Here is a 13,147-nt window from a genome sequence, read left to right on the forward strand (position 1 = left end):
AGACAGAAAAAATTAACAATCATTCAATAATTAGTACATTAGATGGATATGTAGTAGCAAGGTTAGTTATATATATAAATATGTAGTTATATGTAGTTAGTTATATATATAAATATGTAGTAGCAAGGTTAGTTATATATATAAATATGTAGTTATATGTAGTTAGTTATATATATAAATATGTAGTAGCAAGGTTAGTTATATTGCCCGCAGAGCAACCAGACAGGAGCACTTCTCTGAATGGTGGGAAGTGTGAGCGCTTAGAGTCTCTCACTTACTTCCCAGAGCATCTCAATAAGGTGCCCAGAACTATTATTTTAGGGGTTTGTTGAGGAAATCAAGACACCAAAGGTTGAAAACCCCCTACATACCTCAGCTAATACGTGAATGCTGAGATTTGAGCCACGCCCATCTGATTACACGTTCTGCGTGTCTGGCCCTCAAGTCTGCCGTCACTTAGTGATCAGGAACGTGGACAGGAGGATTTCAGTTAGGAAGTCACGTCATCAAAGTTGCCACTTTAAAACTAAATATCTTGCAAGTTAAGATGTATTCAACCTCTCAGAAAAACATTAGGGCTGCCAGCTAGTACTCAAAATTTTGGACATTGAAGAGTGTTTTCATTTTTAGTGTAGTCTTAAATTAAAGGTAAAAATTTAAATTTCTAACAGACAAGAATATTATCTTTACCTAGGCTAACTCTGTTTGAGATAACCTCACGCCAAAGATGTCATTTTCATTGAAGTTGACTAACTGGTAAATTGAGATTCTTTGCCCCATATCAAAATAAGAATTTTACATATTTTAAGAAAACATCCTGGAAAGTAAAGCTCTGCAGTTGAAAGTGATTTAATTAAAATCAGGTTAGGCATTTGATATTATTAAGCTACCCTCTTACCAACTCACGCTGTTGAACATCATGCAGTCTGAATATCTCTATATGTCCTAAGGTTTCTGCTCTCAGTTCCAGTCCCCACATCCCCTACATTGTCTGTTGCTGCATCCTGAAGGCTGCATAGAAACAAGAAAGAGAAGTGTAAACAGACTTACCCTAGGGGCCTTTTCAGGTCACACACTATTCCTCCATGAATTCTCACTGTACCTTAACAGTAACTGCTGTAGTGAGACACAGGAGTATTGTCATGTCCCTCAAGGGGGTTGGGGCTGGAATTACCGCATCAGTGATGTTTCAGCACTGCCCAGGGAGACCGTTTGGTCTCCATGGTAGCAGACATGCGTCTTCACTTAATGCTCCCCATCTTCTGCCATGCTCCTGTGTTGCCCTCATCAGGAATAATCCTCAGGGCTGGGAGATGGCTCAGTGTTTAAGAGCATATGTTTTTCTAGGGTTCAGTACTCAAAACTGCCTATAGCTCCAGCTGACCTCTGAGAGAGAGAATGTTTTTACATGCCAGGAACTATGGCGTACTAAAATTCTTCTCCTCTAAAACCAAACCTCTTGACGACGTAGCCTCCCACAGTTGATCAAATCACCCTCAGCACCACGTCTTCCATACACCTATAGTATGTCCCATTAAGCAAGGCTTAAAGCATCCCACTGCTTTCCTAACCCTTCCTAACCCAAAGTACCAAAGTCCAAATTCCTCTAAATAAACACATGGTCAGGTCTATCAAAGCAATACCCCAGTCCCTGGTACCGCCTTCTGTCTTAGTTAAGGTTTCTATTGCTGTGAAGAGACACCGTGACCACGGCAACTCTTATAAGGAAAACATTTAATTGGGTGGCTCGATCACAGTTTCAGGCCCTTTATCACAGGGGCAGCAAAAGCAGCTATGACAATGGCTAATAATGCTGTGACCACAGACCACATGCTAAATCACCATGACCCAATACCACATACATCTTTACTACAGACAAATTCCATGCTTCTGTCTCAATACAACACATACTGTCTTTCCCTTGATCCTGTTGTGAAGTAGAGGAGATGGAGTCTGGGGATATAGTTGAGGGGTAGAACACATGATGTGGTGGTGTGGAAGAAAATGGCTCCCAAAGGGATTGGCACCAGTAGGAGGTGTGGCCTTGTTGGAGGAAGTGTGTCACTGTGGGGGTGGGCTTTAAGGTCTCTTTTGCTCAAGCTTTCCTCAGTGTGACTCTCAGTTTATTTCCTGTTGCCTGCAAGACAGCAAAACCAAAGCAGGTGACTTCAGTTTCTCTTTGGGATGAATGACACCCGAATCAGCACCTCCATCTCTCATCTCAGAGTCAATTGCGGGCTTTTTTTTTTTTTTTTTTGCATATTGGACTGCAGATTTCATAATTTTAACATAAAGTTACTATCTTTCTCCTGTCAGACTGGTTCTATGCAACAGAAGCCCTACTTCTGTTTATTGCTTTCCTATTATCTGAAACTGTGAGCTCAAACAAAAAGGGAATAAAATAATTTTGTCTTTTTACTTCATTGCTCAAAGTCACCCGTCTCTACAACCTATTGATTTTTAAGTTGTAATTTTCACGCTCATTCCTTTCTGTCACAGAACTGCAGGATTAAGGTGCTCACCTCAGCTTTCAGACGGCTTTCTAAACCTCTGAAGAGATGACTCTGTCTTTTGTCACTTAGCCCAAAACTACACTTCAAAATCCAAGCTATATTTCAATTTTCTTGAATGCGAACCACCAATTATGGGCCTTTCGCCCAAAGTCAGAGCACTGAAACAATATGCCCTGTGACACACACATACACATACAGACATACACATACACATACAGACACACACATACACACACAGAGACACACACATGTACACACACAGACACACACATGTACACACACACAGACACACAGACACACACATGTACACACACAGACACACACAGGGACACACACGGGTTTTTTTTTTCTTTCTTTGATTATTTGACAGTGAGGTTTTTTAGTGTGAACTTTGTAGGTGATCAGGTCCTGTCAAAATGTTAAAAGGTTGGACACACAGAAACCAGCCCTTGCCTCATTATGCTGTCCTATTACTGTAACTAAACATACTTTGTTCATTGAAATGATGGTGATGACTTAATAAAGGTAATTTATAAATTTTATACTTACCTTTCATCTGCAAGCCTGTGGTTTTCTTGTTCTCGGCCTCCTCCCTAACACCGCACAGTGGCTGGAGCAGTAAAGGATGGACTGGTTGGCCCAGAAGGGAAAGCTGCTTAGGTGTAAATCTTGACTGGACCATAGGCAAGATATCCAGGGTTTCCTTCTCCTTACCTATAAAATGAACACAATAATGTTATGATAAAATTTGAAGTTACTTAAGTTCCTGGGGAAATTGAATTCCAAATAAGTAGTTGTTAGCTGCTCTCAGGGAATGTTGGTTGACTCCGCATTGAGGATCTAATTTATGCAAAAACACTTTGCATTGATGTTTATAGAAACATTGCTTAACCTGTTAGTTTATAAATAAGAACACAGCATTAGATCACATAGTTTGTGGATGCTGTGAGTGCAAAGTTTGATCATTGCCCATGCTGGCTTTGCTTACCCACTTAGTTTTTCATCCTCTGTAGGTTTTACAGCTTGCCTTCACACACTAGACAGATTATTCAGCTTTCCAACTACATTTACCCTTCTTCCTATGAGGAATAGATTCTTTTATTTATTTTTTATTTTACATATATTTGTATTTGCCGACATGACATGTATGTCTGTGTGAGGATGTCAGATCCCCTGGAACTTGAATTGCGACAGTCTTGAGCTGCTATATGGGTCCTGGGAATGGAACACAGGTCCTTGGGAAGAGCAACCAGTGTTCTCAACTGGTGAACCATTTCTCCAGTCCAAGAATACATTTTTTGTTGTTGTTGTTGTTGTTGTTTTTCAAGACAGGGTTTCTCTGTAGCTTTGGAGCCAGTCCTGGAACTAGCTCTTGTAGATCAGGCTGGCCTCAAACTCACAGAGATTGGCCTTCCTCTGGAATTAAAGGCATGTGCCACCACCGCCCAGCTCCAAGAATTCATTCTCAAAGGGAAGACCTATGCCGAAGGTCAGCTGTGTGCACCTTGTTGGAAGGAAGTAAGACAGGGGAAGGGGAGACAGACCTAATGAAACTATGTATTTTTGCATTTCCTGATTACTGAGTGCATAAATAAATAAATGCTTTCATTGTTTCTACAAGGTCCTTGCAAAGGCCATTAGCGTTCTCCACAGCATATTAAAGTTTGAAATTAATATTGGACAATGGTTGTATTTCCTTGTTTATGATCTGTCAAGTGTTTTACGGCACAAAGATTCTTTAGAGCATAGAGAAATTGAAAACGTACTCTCTTAAGGATTACAGTTACAACATCTACAAGGTGAACATATATTTTCTTCTGGATTTGAGGGATTTTCTCTATCTTTTAGTCTTGGAGTTAGATTGGACAACTTTGCTGGTATTCAAGGGTCCTGTTTATTCTGGCTTCCTGTCTCATCACAAGTCCTAGTCAAACATTCAGGTTAGAGATCCAGGGCAAGTACACAGGGCCTTCTTTCATGGTCATTGTTTATTCATGGGAGGAGACAGACTTAAACAAGTAAACAAAGTCACTAGATAACTGTGGGCAGGAATCTTCTCCTATGTTGAGGGGCTTGGGAAGTGGTCAGCTATGCCAAGTGGACAAATAAGAACTAATAGTGTATGTTTTGCAAAACACACACACACACACACACACGTGCACATATGCACACACACACATCACACCTTCCCAAAAGGGCACATACACATGCTGTTCTGCTTAACTGTTCCTGGCTACACTATCTCATGTTGGGACACAGCATATGGCTTTTACCCTGTTATTTAGCCCCCGAGGTTCAAAGAGGCTGTCAACAATAATGATCTTGCTGTGGCAAAGGTACTGCAGTGTCAAGCCATTTTCAGAGGAACTGTATTAGGTTTGCTGTTTTCACCCTGCTCTCCCCATGCCAGGATGGAATGGAGACTATAATCAAAGCAGCAGCAGTTTCTAGCTACCTGTAAAAGAGCAGCTGCTCATCGTTCCACGTGATAGGAGTAGAAAATGAAAAGCAGGAGAGATACTTTGTTATTGTGATAGCTTTTCTCTGCCTCACGTCACTGAGCATGAGGAGAAAGATTTTAGTGTTGTAGAAACTCCCACTGCAGGGTGACCTCGCCCTCAGTGCCCCGGCCAGGTGCCTAGGTCCCCTGCGGGAACAACGGGTTGATTTTTCGACATGAAACTAGAAGCAAGTATAGAGTAACATTTGGGGTGGCTATTGTCCTTCTGCTCGTAACCCTCCTAACCCTCAGACTTTTCTGTGCCCCTTTCAGGCCGTTGAAGCTCAAATCCGAAGTTTTGGACAGACACCATCTCAACTGCTCATAGAGCCTCACCCTCCCCGAGGCTCGGCCATGCAAGCGGTGAGTGCTGTTTCCACTCTTCTCTGGCCTCTTCAGCTCACCCCTGCTCTCCTCACCAGGCTCTCACCTACATAGTGTCACCAGCACAATCATATTCTCCCCTGGCGTCTCGAGAAAGTAAACAGTCTCTAGTGCTCATGTTTATCAGCTCATGGTTTCTTCTGTAGGACCACAGTCTCTTCATTGTAGAATAAAGAGCTCCACGTATAAAATTTCAACTTTTTTCTAGTTTGATCCTGTTTCTTGATTTGTTTTGCTATTGTGGGTTTTGTTGTTGTTGTTGTTGTTTATTTGTTGTTTCTTTGGTTTTGGTTTTTTGAGACAGGGTTTCTCTGTAGCTTTGGAGCCTGTTCTGAAACTCCCTCTGTGCTGGCCTCAAGCTCGCAGAGATCTGCCTGTCTCTGCCTCCCAAGTGCTGGGATGAAAGGCGTGAGCCACCACCACCCAGCTATTGTGCTTATTATTAACACCTACTGTATTTTCTAGTTCCAGAATTTTAAAATTATTCTGATGTGGAGGGAATGAATGGTAGTTTGGCCTGGATAGCTTAAAACAGTTCATTATTGCTTGTGATGGAGACGTTGTTGAACACTCTGCTCTAGTTCACTATGTCACCACGGGGCCTGAAGTGGGTGGCTCCTCTCTCTAGGTGAGCTTTCATCTCTTCCATCTGAAGATAGAATGGGTCACTCCCATGGTAGATCAGCAGTTGATGAGGCTTCTTGGTCAAAACAAGTCAAAATCTAGGCTAGAATCAGGACTTAGGCAGCAAAATAATATGGCTAATCGCCTTTAGCTTCTGAAGCATGTCTTCCGTCATGTCTTCAGTGGTGGGCCCGGGGGCGGGGGGTTACAGTCAACAAATTGATACACATGATGACTGTAGATATTTTTCTCGCATTATCCCTCATAAAACTGTTCCTTGATGTCCTAGATTTAGAATAGAGACTATAAAATCTATATGCACTAATCTTATGATCAACTTATGACAAATCCAAATTCCATGCTGTGTCATAGAGATGACAGATGGTAGGAAGGAGAGATGGGCAGCCAGGAGGGCCTGAGAAAGAGGTGATGCCCTGCTGACTGCCCTCTGATCTTTTCTTTTCTCTCCTTCCTTTTTTCCCCCCATGTCCTTTTCTTTCTTTCCTCTTAGTGCTCTTCTTTTTCCTCCAGGGGTTTTCCCTTTTCTATATGGTAACATGACTTATACATAATATACTACAAACATTTAAAAAATTATTTGTATCATCATTTCTGAAGTGTTTTTAAACCAGTGAAATCAGATTTAAATGAGCATCAAATGACTCTGGTGTGCAGAAAGAAACACAAAGAATGCATGTTTAGCAAGAACAATGACAGATAATGTTGTAAACATAGAAAGAATGATTTACATTGGGACGTATGAATTAGTCTTGGTAATAACTTGAGGATGGGTCTCAGGCTGCTGGGTGATGGTTCATAGAAACCCTCCACTGCTCCATTGACTTGCTCCAGAGTCACTGCACAGCCATGTTTTCTGAGCCTGTTGCACCATTTCTTCTATGTGGCAAAAGATTATTACCTCCTGGAGGCAGATCTGTAGGGTAGAAGGCCCTTATTATCTTTATTCTTTGAACTTAATAGCTGAACTCCTTTTCAGACCTATACAAATTCTATTTTTAATCTGATACATAAGTGGGTAGCAAAGAAGGCACATTAAAAAAAAACCTACAGTTTTATCCCATGCTTTTTCAGACCCAGGCCAGCTGGCCTTGGTGAGTTCCCGATAGAACATCCCCATTGTCTCAGTGTGTGGGTGCACCCCTCGCGGTCCTGAGTTCCTTACTCGTGCTCCCTCTCCTTCTGCTCCTGATTTGGACCTTGAGATTTCTGTCCGGTGCTCCAATGTGGGTCTCTGTCTCCTTTCATCGCCTGATGAAGGTTAATATCCAGGTGGATGCCTATATGTTTGTCTTTGGATTCACCTTCTTATTTAGCTTCTCTAGGATCGCGAATTATAAGCTCAATGTCCTTTATTTATGGCTAGAAACCAAGTATGAGTGAGTACATCCCATGTTCCTCTCTTTGGGTCTGGCTTACCTCACTCAGGATAGTGTTTTCTATTTCCATCCATTTGTATGCAAAATTCAAGAAGTCCTTGTTTTTTACTGCTGAGTAATACTCTAATATGGGATAAAACCGGACTTGCTGAACATAGCGGACAATGAGGACTACTGAGAACTCAAGAACAATGGCAATGGGTTTTTGATCCTACTGCACGTACTGGCTTTGGGGGAGCCTAGGCAGTTTGAATGCTCATCTTACTAAACCTGGATGGAGGTGGGCGGTCCTTGGACTTCCCACAGGTCAGGGAACCCTGATTGCTCTTCGAGCTGATGAGGGAGGGGAACTTGATCGGGGGAGGGGGAGGGAAATGGGAGGCGGTGGCGGGGAGGAGGCAGAAATCCTTAATAAATAAATAAATTTAATATAAAAAAAAAGAGAAAAAAAAACCCCACAGTTTTCAGAAAGCATGCCATTAGTCTGGGGGGACTGATTTGACTTGGCTAGCTGTTCTTACTCTTTCTCAACGTGGCTGGCAGAAGCTCCTAGGGTTAACAAGAGATTATTTCTCTCCTCCAAGTTTTACCAGTTCTTAGTTTATCTATAGCTGTTGCCACTGGCACAGCCCAGCCCAGGAGGGCAGAACATGCTCTTCTTCCCAGAGTTCCCTGGGGTGGCTTGCTAAGCTGCATCCTCGGGGCAGAGTGTGCTCTCCTTCCTAGGATGTGATAGAGATGCTGACTGGAGGGTCACTTGGGTATAAGCAGCAGGGGATAGCTGTAGAAGTTGTGTCTGTTGCTTGCTATGTAAAGTATTTTGTCCTTGCCACGTAACCAAGAGTTGGCCCTAAGAGTCACTGTGTAAGCACAATGTTGTTCCTACACATTGGGTTGTTGGTTTTCCCCACATGCTTTTTAAGGCTAGAAACATCAATTTAAGCCTAATAATATTTACAGTATGAGCTGCTAATCTCAGAAAAAAATGTAGGAACTTCCTTTCAGGGAGACTTTATGAATCTGTTGTACTCTGATTTTCTCTGAGTTTATAAATTCACTTTAGTAAATATTTTTAAACAATGTAGTTGAAAAATAAGACTTGGGATACAGAAATGGTGTTCATTTCCTTTCCACTGGGTTTTTAAAAAACTTGCTTACAGAACATTGTCATTGCTCTTTTTTCCTCATCCTCTAGATCTAATTTAATGAAAATCATATAAATGGGTCTTTGTATGAAAAATTTCTGATATCAGGGGTTTATTTTGGAATTAAGGGCCCACATTTATTGATTGTTTTTACTAACATTCAGATGAGTTTCCATCCCACTGTCTCCCACCATACACACGTATGAAATAGCAGAAATTAAAGCCAGCTCGTGCTGCGATAAGTGCAGGAGCCATGATATACACCAGGTGTAGTAATTAGCAGGCGCACGAAGCTGCCTATTTGTCTGGTTCTGCCGCTGTTGCTGTATCCCCCTGTGTTTTCACACCATCAGATAGTTGGATTTAATTGAGGCCACATCAGTTGAGGCATTACTGACACCTTTAATTGAATGAGCATCCAGGGAGGATTAACTCATAATATTGATTGGCTTTTAGCCACTTGCTCAGAAGGGTGTCTGGGTAGCTTATTAGTTGCCTTTATTTACACCTTTATGCAAAGAGTGCAAATAGGAAATCTTAGTGCAATATGTTTTTCTAAGTACTCTTAATAACTTTTTTAAAAGGGCTGATAATAAAAATGCAAATGTATTTAATTTTTTATTAGCAGTTCTGAATAAATGTGTTAAATATATGTGCCTCCACATTTACATATACCTGGTGTTCTGAAATATGAGGGTAGGAAAGCAGCCAGAAGCATTTCATCTAAGTGTTTCAGTCCTGAACGATACTAATCAGCTATTAGAAAACAGACATGGTCAGGGAGCACTGCGGAAAGTTACCGTGTGATAGCCAAAGAAACGGACAAACAAACCAGTGAATTAGGGTAGTGTTTCCGTGTCTTAGGTTATGACATATGGGCTATAGAAATGATACAAACCCTCAGTAGTCTTCAAGATTTATTTTCTTGCTGGTTATTAGAAGAGTATTTTGCATAGTATTTTCGATTAATTTCTGACTTTTCTAGGGACAGGTAAAAAATGTCTTGAGCTTTGAGGTTTTTCTGTTGTTGTTGTTGTTGTTGTTTGTAACTGAGAGGGAAAAGAAACATAAGCATTTCTCTTTATCCCTATTTATGGCTTGATGTGCTATACAAATATATTGCCAGCACATTTACATTGCTTTGAAACAACTTTATAATTAAGTTTATATATTACATTCATAAATTCTCCACCATAGTAATAAATGCATGCTTCCCGCTATTAAAAAAGTATATTTGTTTTAATCATGCCTCAGTTGTCAAAATACTCATGCTACTCAAGGCTTACTTTTGATTATCTTTGGAAATTATCTTAACTTGCTTTCATGACATTTGCCTATTCTCATTCTTTTTATTTGTGTTTAAAATGAAAAGATCACTGGGTGACACATGACGGCAACTGGGATGGATTAGTACACCCCAATACTTTGAATCTAAATCACACCACCTTTTAGCATTGCATGGCAGTAGACAAAGAAAGGGAGCCAATAAAATTTGTACACTTTTTTCTTTAAAAAAATATCTATTTAATGTGCACTGGTGTTTTGCTTGCATATATATGTGAGGGTGTCAAAGCCCCTGCAGCTGGAGTATAGACAGTTGTGAGCTGCTATGAGGGTGCTGGGAATTGAACCCTAGTCCTCTAGAAGAGCAATCAGTGATCTTAGCTGCTGAACCATCTCTCCAGCCCAGATTTGTAGACTGTTAACATGTTTCATTAACACACCCTACTTTAGTCACCAAAAATACCAACATGAGCTGGGGGTGTAGCTCAGTGGTAAAGCATTTGCTTAACATGTTGGAGGCCCAAGGTTCAGTCCCCAGTGCTGGGGGAAAAAGTTCTAATGTCATGTGCCATAGGCAAAGCGAGTCAGTCATAAGCACAGTGTACAAACTTTCTGAACATTACACTTTGACTTGCAGCCTGTTTTAACACGCTCTTCCTCTTCTTCTCCCGTATCCTCTCTCTCTTTGTCTTTTGTTTACTTGGGTTTTGTCTGTCCACTCAACAGTATCTCCTCCTGCAGAGTCCATTGATGTTCACAGACCAAGCCCAGCAAGATGTCATCATGGTCCTAAAGTTCCCTTCTAACTCCCCTGTCACCCACGTGGCAGCCAACACCCAGCCAGGTTTGACAACTCCTGCTGTCATCACGGTCACTGCTAACAGACTCTTTGCTGTGAACAAGTGGCACAACCTTCCTGGTGAGTAAGAAATACCTGAACTTTTAAACATTAATGTCAGTCGAAATGGTGAATATTAAAGGCTTAAAGAGATCCCACCTAAGGCATATAGTGTAAATGTAAAAACGTGAGCTATTTTTAGCACCTGATATTTAATACTTGTCAAAGATACTATTTCTAATATTATTTTTTCTAGCAAAATATTTTAGTATAATGGTCCTGTGTATTATGTCTACAATTGGCATATAATTATCAGGTACCACTTCCCAAATTATTAATTTGGATTACATCTGACAAAAAACTTTCTTTTGTCTAGAATCTGCTAAACGTTCTGATTTTTTTGTTTTTTGTTTTTAACTCTCTTGCAGCTCTGATGATTGAACCTAAGATCTTTTACAGCAAATTCTGTTCCACTGGTTAAATCTCTACCCCAAACTTATCCTTTTATGCATGGCATGGTAGGATCTGTTGTGGAACATATAATGACAGAGTACTAATAAGTACTGCCTGCCCATTAGTACTGCCTTCTTCCACTGCGTGCTAAATAGCCATATTCAACTGAAAGAACCACTAGAATCCCAAACCATCTGTCTTAGCCAGGGTCTCTATTGCTGTGAGAGACACTATGACCACAGCAACTCTTACAAAGGAAAAACATTTAATTGGGGTGGCTTACATCTCAGAGGTTCAGTCCGTTATCTTCATGGCAGAAAGCATAGTGGCATGCAGACCCACACAGTGCCGATTACATCTTGACATGCAGGCAACAGGAAGTGGTCTGCCTCACTGAAAGTAGCTTGACCATAGAAAACCTCAAAACCCACTCCATAATGACACATTTCCTCCAACAAGGCCACACCTACCCAAAAAAAGCTACTCCTCCTAAAAATGCTACTCCTTTTGGGCACCATTTTCTTTCAAACCACCAAATTCCACTCCCTGGCTCTCAAAGACTTATAGACATATCATAATGCAAAAATCCATTCATTCCAATTTAAAAATTCCCCTCTAGGCCCCCTGACACATGTCTGTCTGGCCTCAGCACAGAAGAAGGTTCCATAATGCCTTTCTTACATCTTTGACTCAAGCCAGAATCATGTGGCTGAAGCTGCCAAGTTCTGCTATTTTCTGGGGCTGGAATGTGGGCCCCTTGGTCAATTCTAGTTTTACCTGCTTTCTGTTTCCATGGTTTTCTTTCCTGTCTAATGTTCTGGAACTTGCTTTGTAGATCAGGCTAGCCTAAAACTCAAGAGATCTGCCAGCCTCTGCCTTCTGAGTGCTGGGATTAAAAGAGTGTACCACTGCACTGGACTCTAAACTTTTCACAGGTTGGAAATTTAGCTGGGTGGGATCCTGCCCCGAGGTCACCACTCCCTTTATTCCACTTCTTAATCCCTTTATCTCCATGAACACAGGATTTAGCTCCAGTCCACTTCCTAGTGCCCCTTTTCTTAATCTGTATATTTTATATTTATATTTGCTCAGCTTGCTCCTTTTCATTATAAGTCTTTGTCAGACTTAACACCAATAGCCACACAACTAGAGTCTATACTAGGCTGTTTTGAGATTTTTCTCTGCCAACAGAATTAATCCATAACTCTTCACTTTAGCCTCCAGCAAACTTTTTGAACAAGGGCAAAAACCAGCCACATTCTTCACCAAAATACCACAAGAACAATCTCTAGGCCACATATTAATATTCTTCCCCTCTGAACCCTCTTGAGACAGCCTCCCAGACTCCAATTCAAGTAACTCTTAACACCACTGTTTCCCACGCTCCTACTACTGTGGCCCATTAAGCAGTGCTTAAAGCACTCCACTGCCTTCCTAACCCAAAGTACCAAAGTCTAAATTCTTCCAAACAAAAGCACTGTCAAACCTATCAAAGAGGTACCAACTTCTGTCTCAGGATCTCTGCTGCTATATACCATGGTGTATGCAGTGTCCGTGAAGGCCAAAAGATGGTGACAGATCCCCTGAGACTGGAATTACAGATAGTTGTGAGCTGCCATGTGGATACTGGGAACAGAACCTGCGTCCTCTAAAGAGCAGACAGTGCCTTAACTACTGAGCCATCTCTCCAGCTCACTATAATTTTAAAAATATTGTTAAGACGTTTGGAAAACTTATTAAAGTCCTAAAGATAATTGACTTTTCCTCAGAATTGGCTAATGATACAGGTAGAAATGACTTGGTTTTCTGCTTATAATTAAATCTGTAAAGTTTTTATAAAGCACCTGAACTGAAGTGGTTGCAAAGGTATAAATTATTGAATGAGAGAATTATCCAAATTAAATGTAAGAGATTTTGGAGTGATGCAAAAGACATTCAAATGAAAACCTGCCATATTGGCTAAACTCAATAAGGAATCTTTCAAAAAGAATCTGGAATTGGCATGAAAA

The 13,147-nt window shown here is 41.0% G+C and overlaps 1 protein-coding gene across 5 annotated transcripts in view; it reads left to right on the top strand.

Moving 5' to 3' along the window:
• The window catches only part of Lrba (LPS responsive beige-like anchor protein), a 478,393-nt gene that overhangs the window by 425,084 nt on the left and 40,162 nt on the right, over positions 1-13,147 (top strand). For 3 of the 5 annotated variants that reach the window (XM_075950353.1, XM_075950355.1, XM_075950354.1), the window contains exons 49-50: positions 5,287-5,376; positions 10,574-10,766. In XM_075950353.1, the coding sequence (XP_075806468.1) occupies positions 5,287-5,376; positions 10,574-10,766 (283 nt within the window). The remainder of the gene's footprint in view (positions 1-5,286; positions 5,377-10,573; positions 10,767-13,147) is intronic. The other 2 variants (XM_075950356.1, XM_075950357.1) reach the window with 1 other exon arrangement.

This window comes from Microtus pennsylvanicus, chromosome 16, assembly GCF_037038515.1.
Source record: "Microtus pennsylvanicus isolate mMicPen1 chromosome 16, mMicPen1.hap1, whole genome shotgun sequence".
In the NCBI taxonomy this organism is placed as follows: Eukaryota; Metazoa; Chordata; class Mammalia; order Rodentia; family Cricetidae; genus Microtus; species Microtus pennsylvanicus.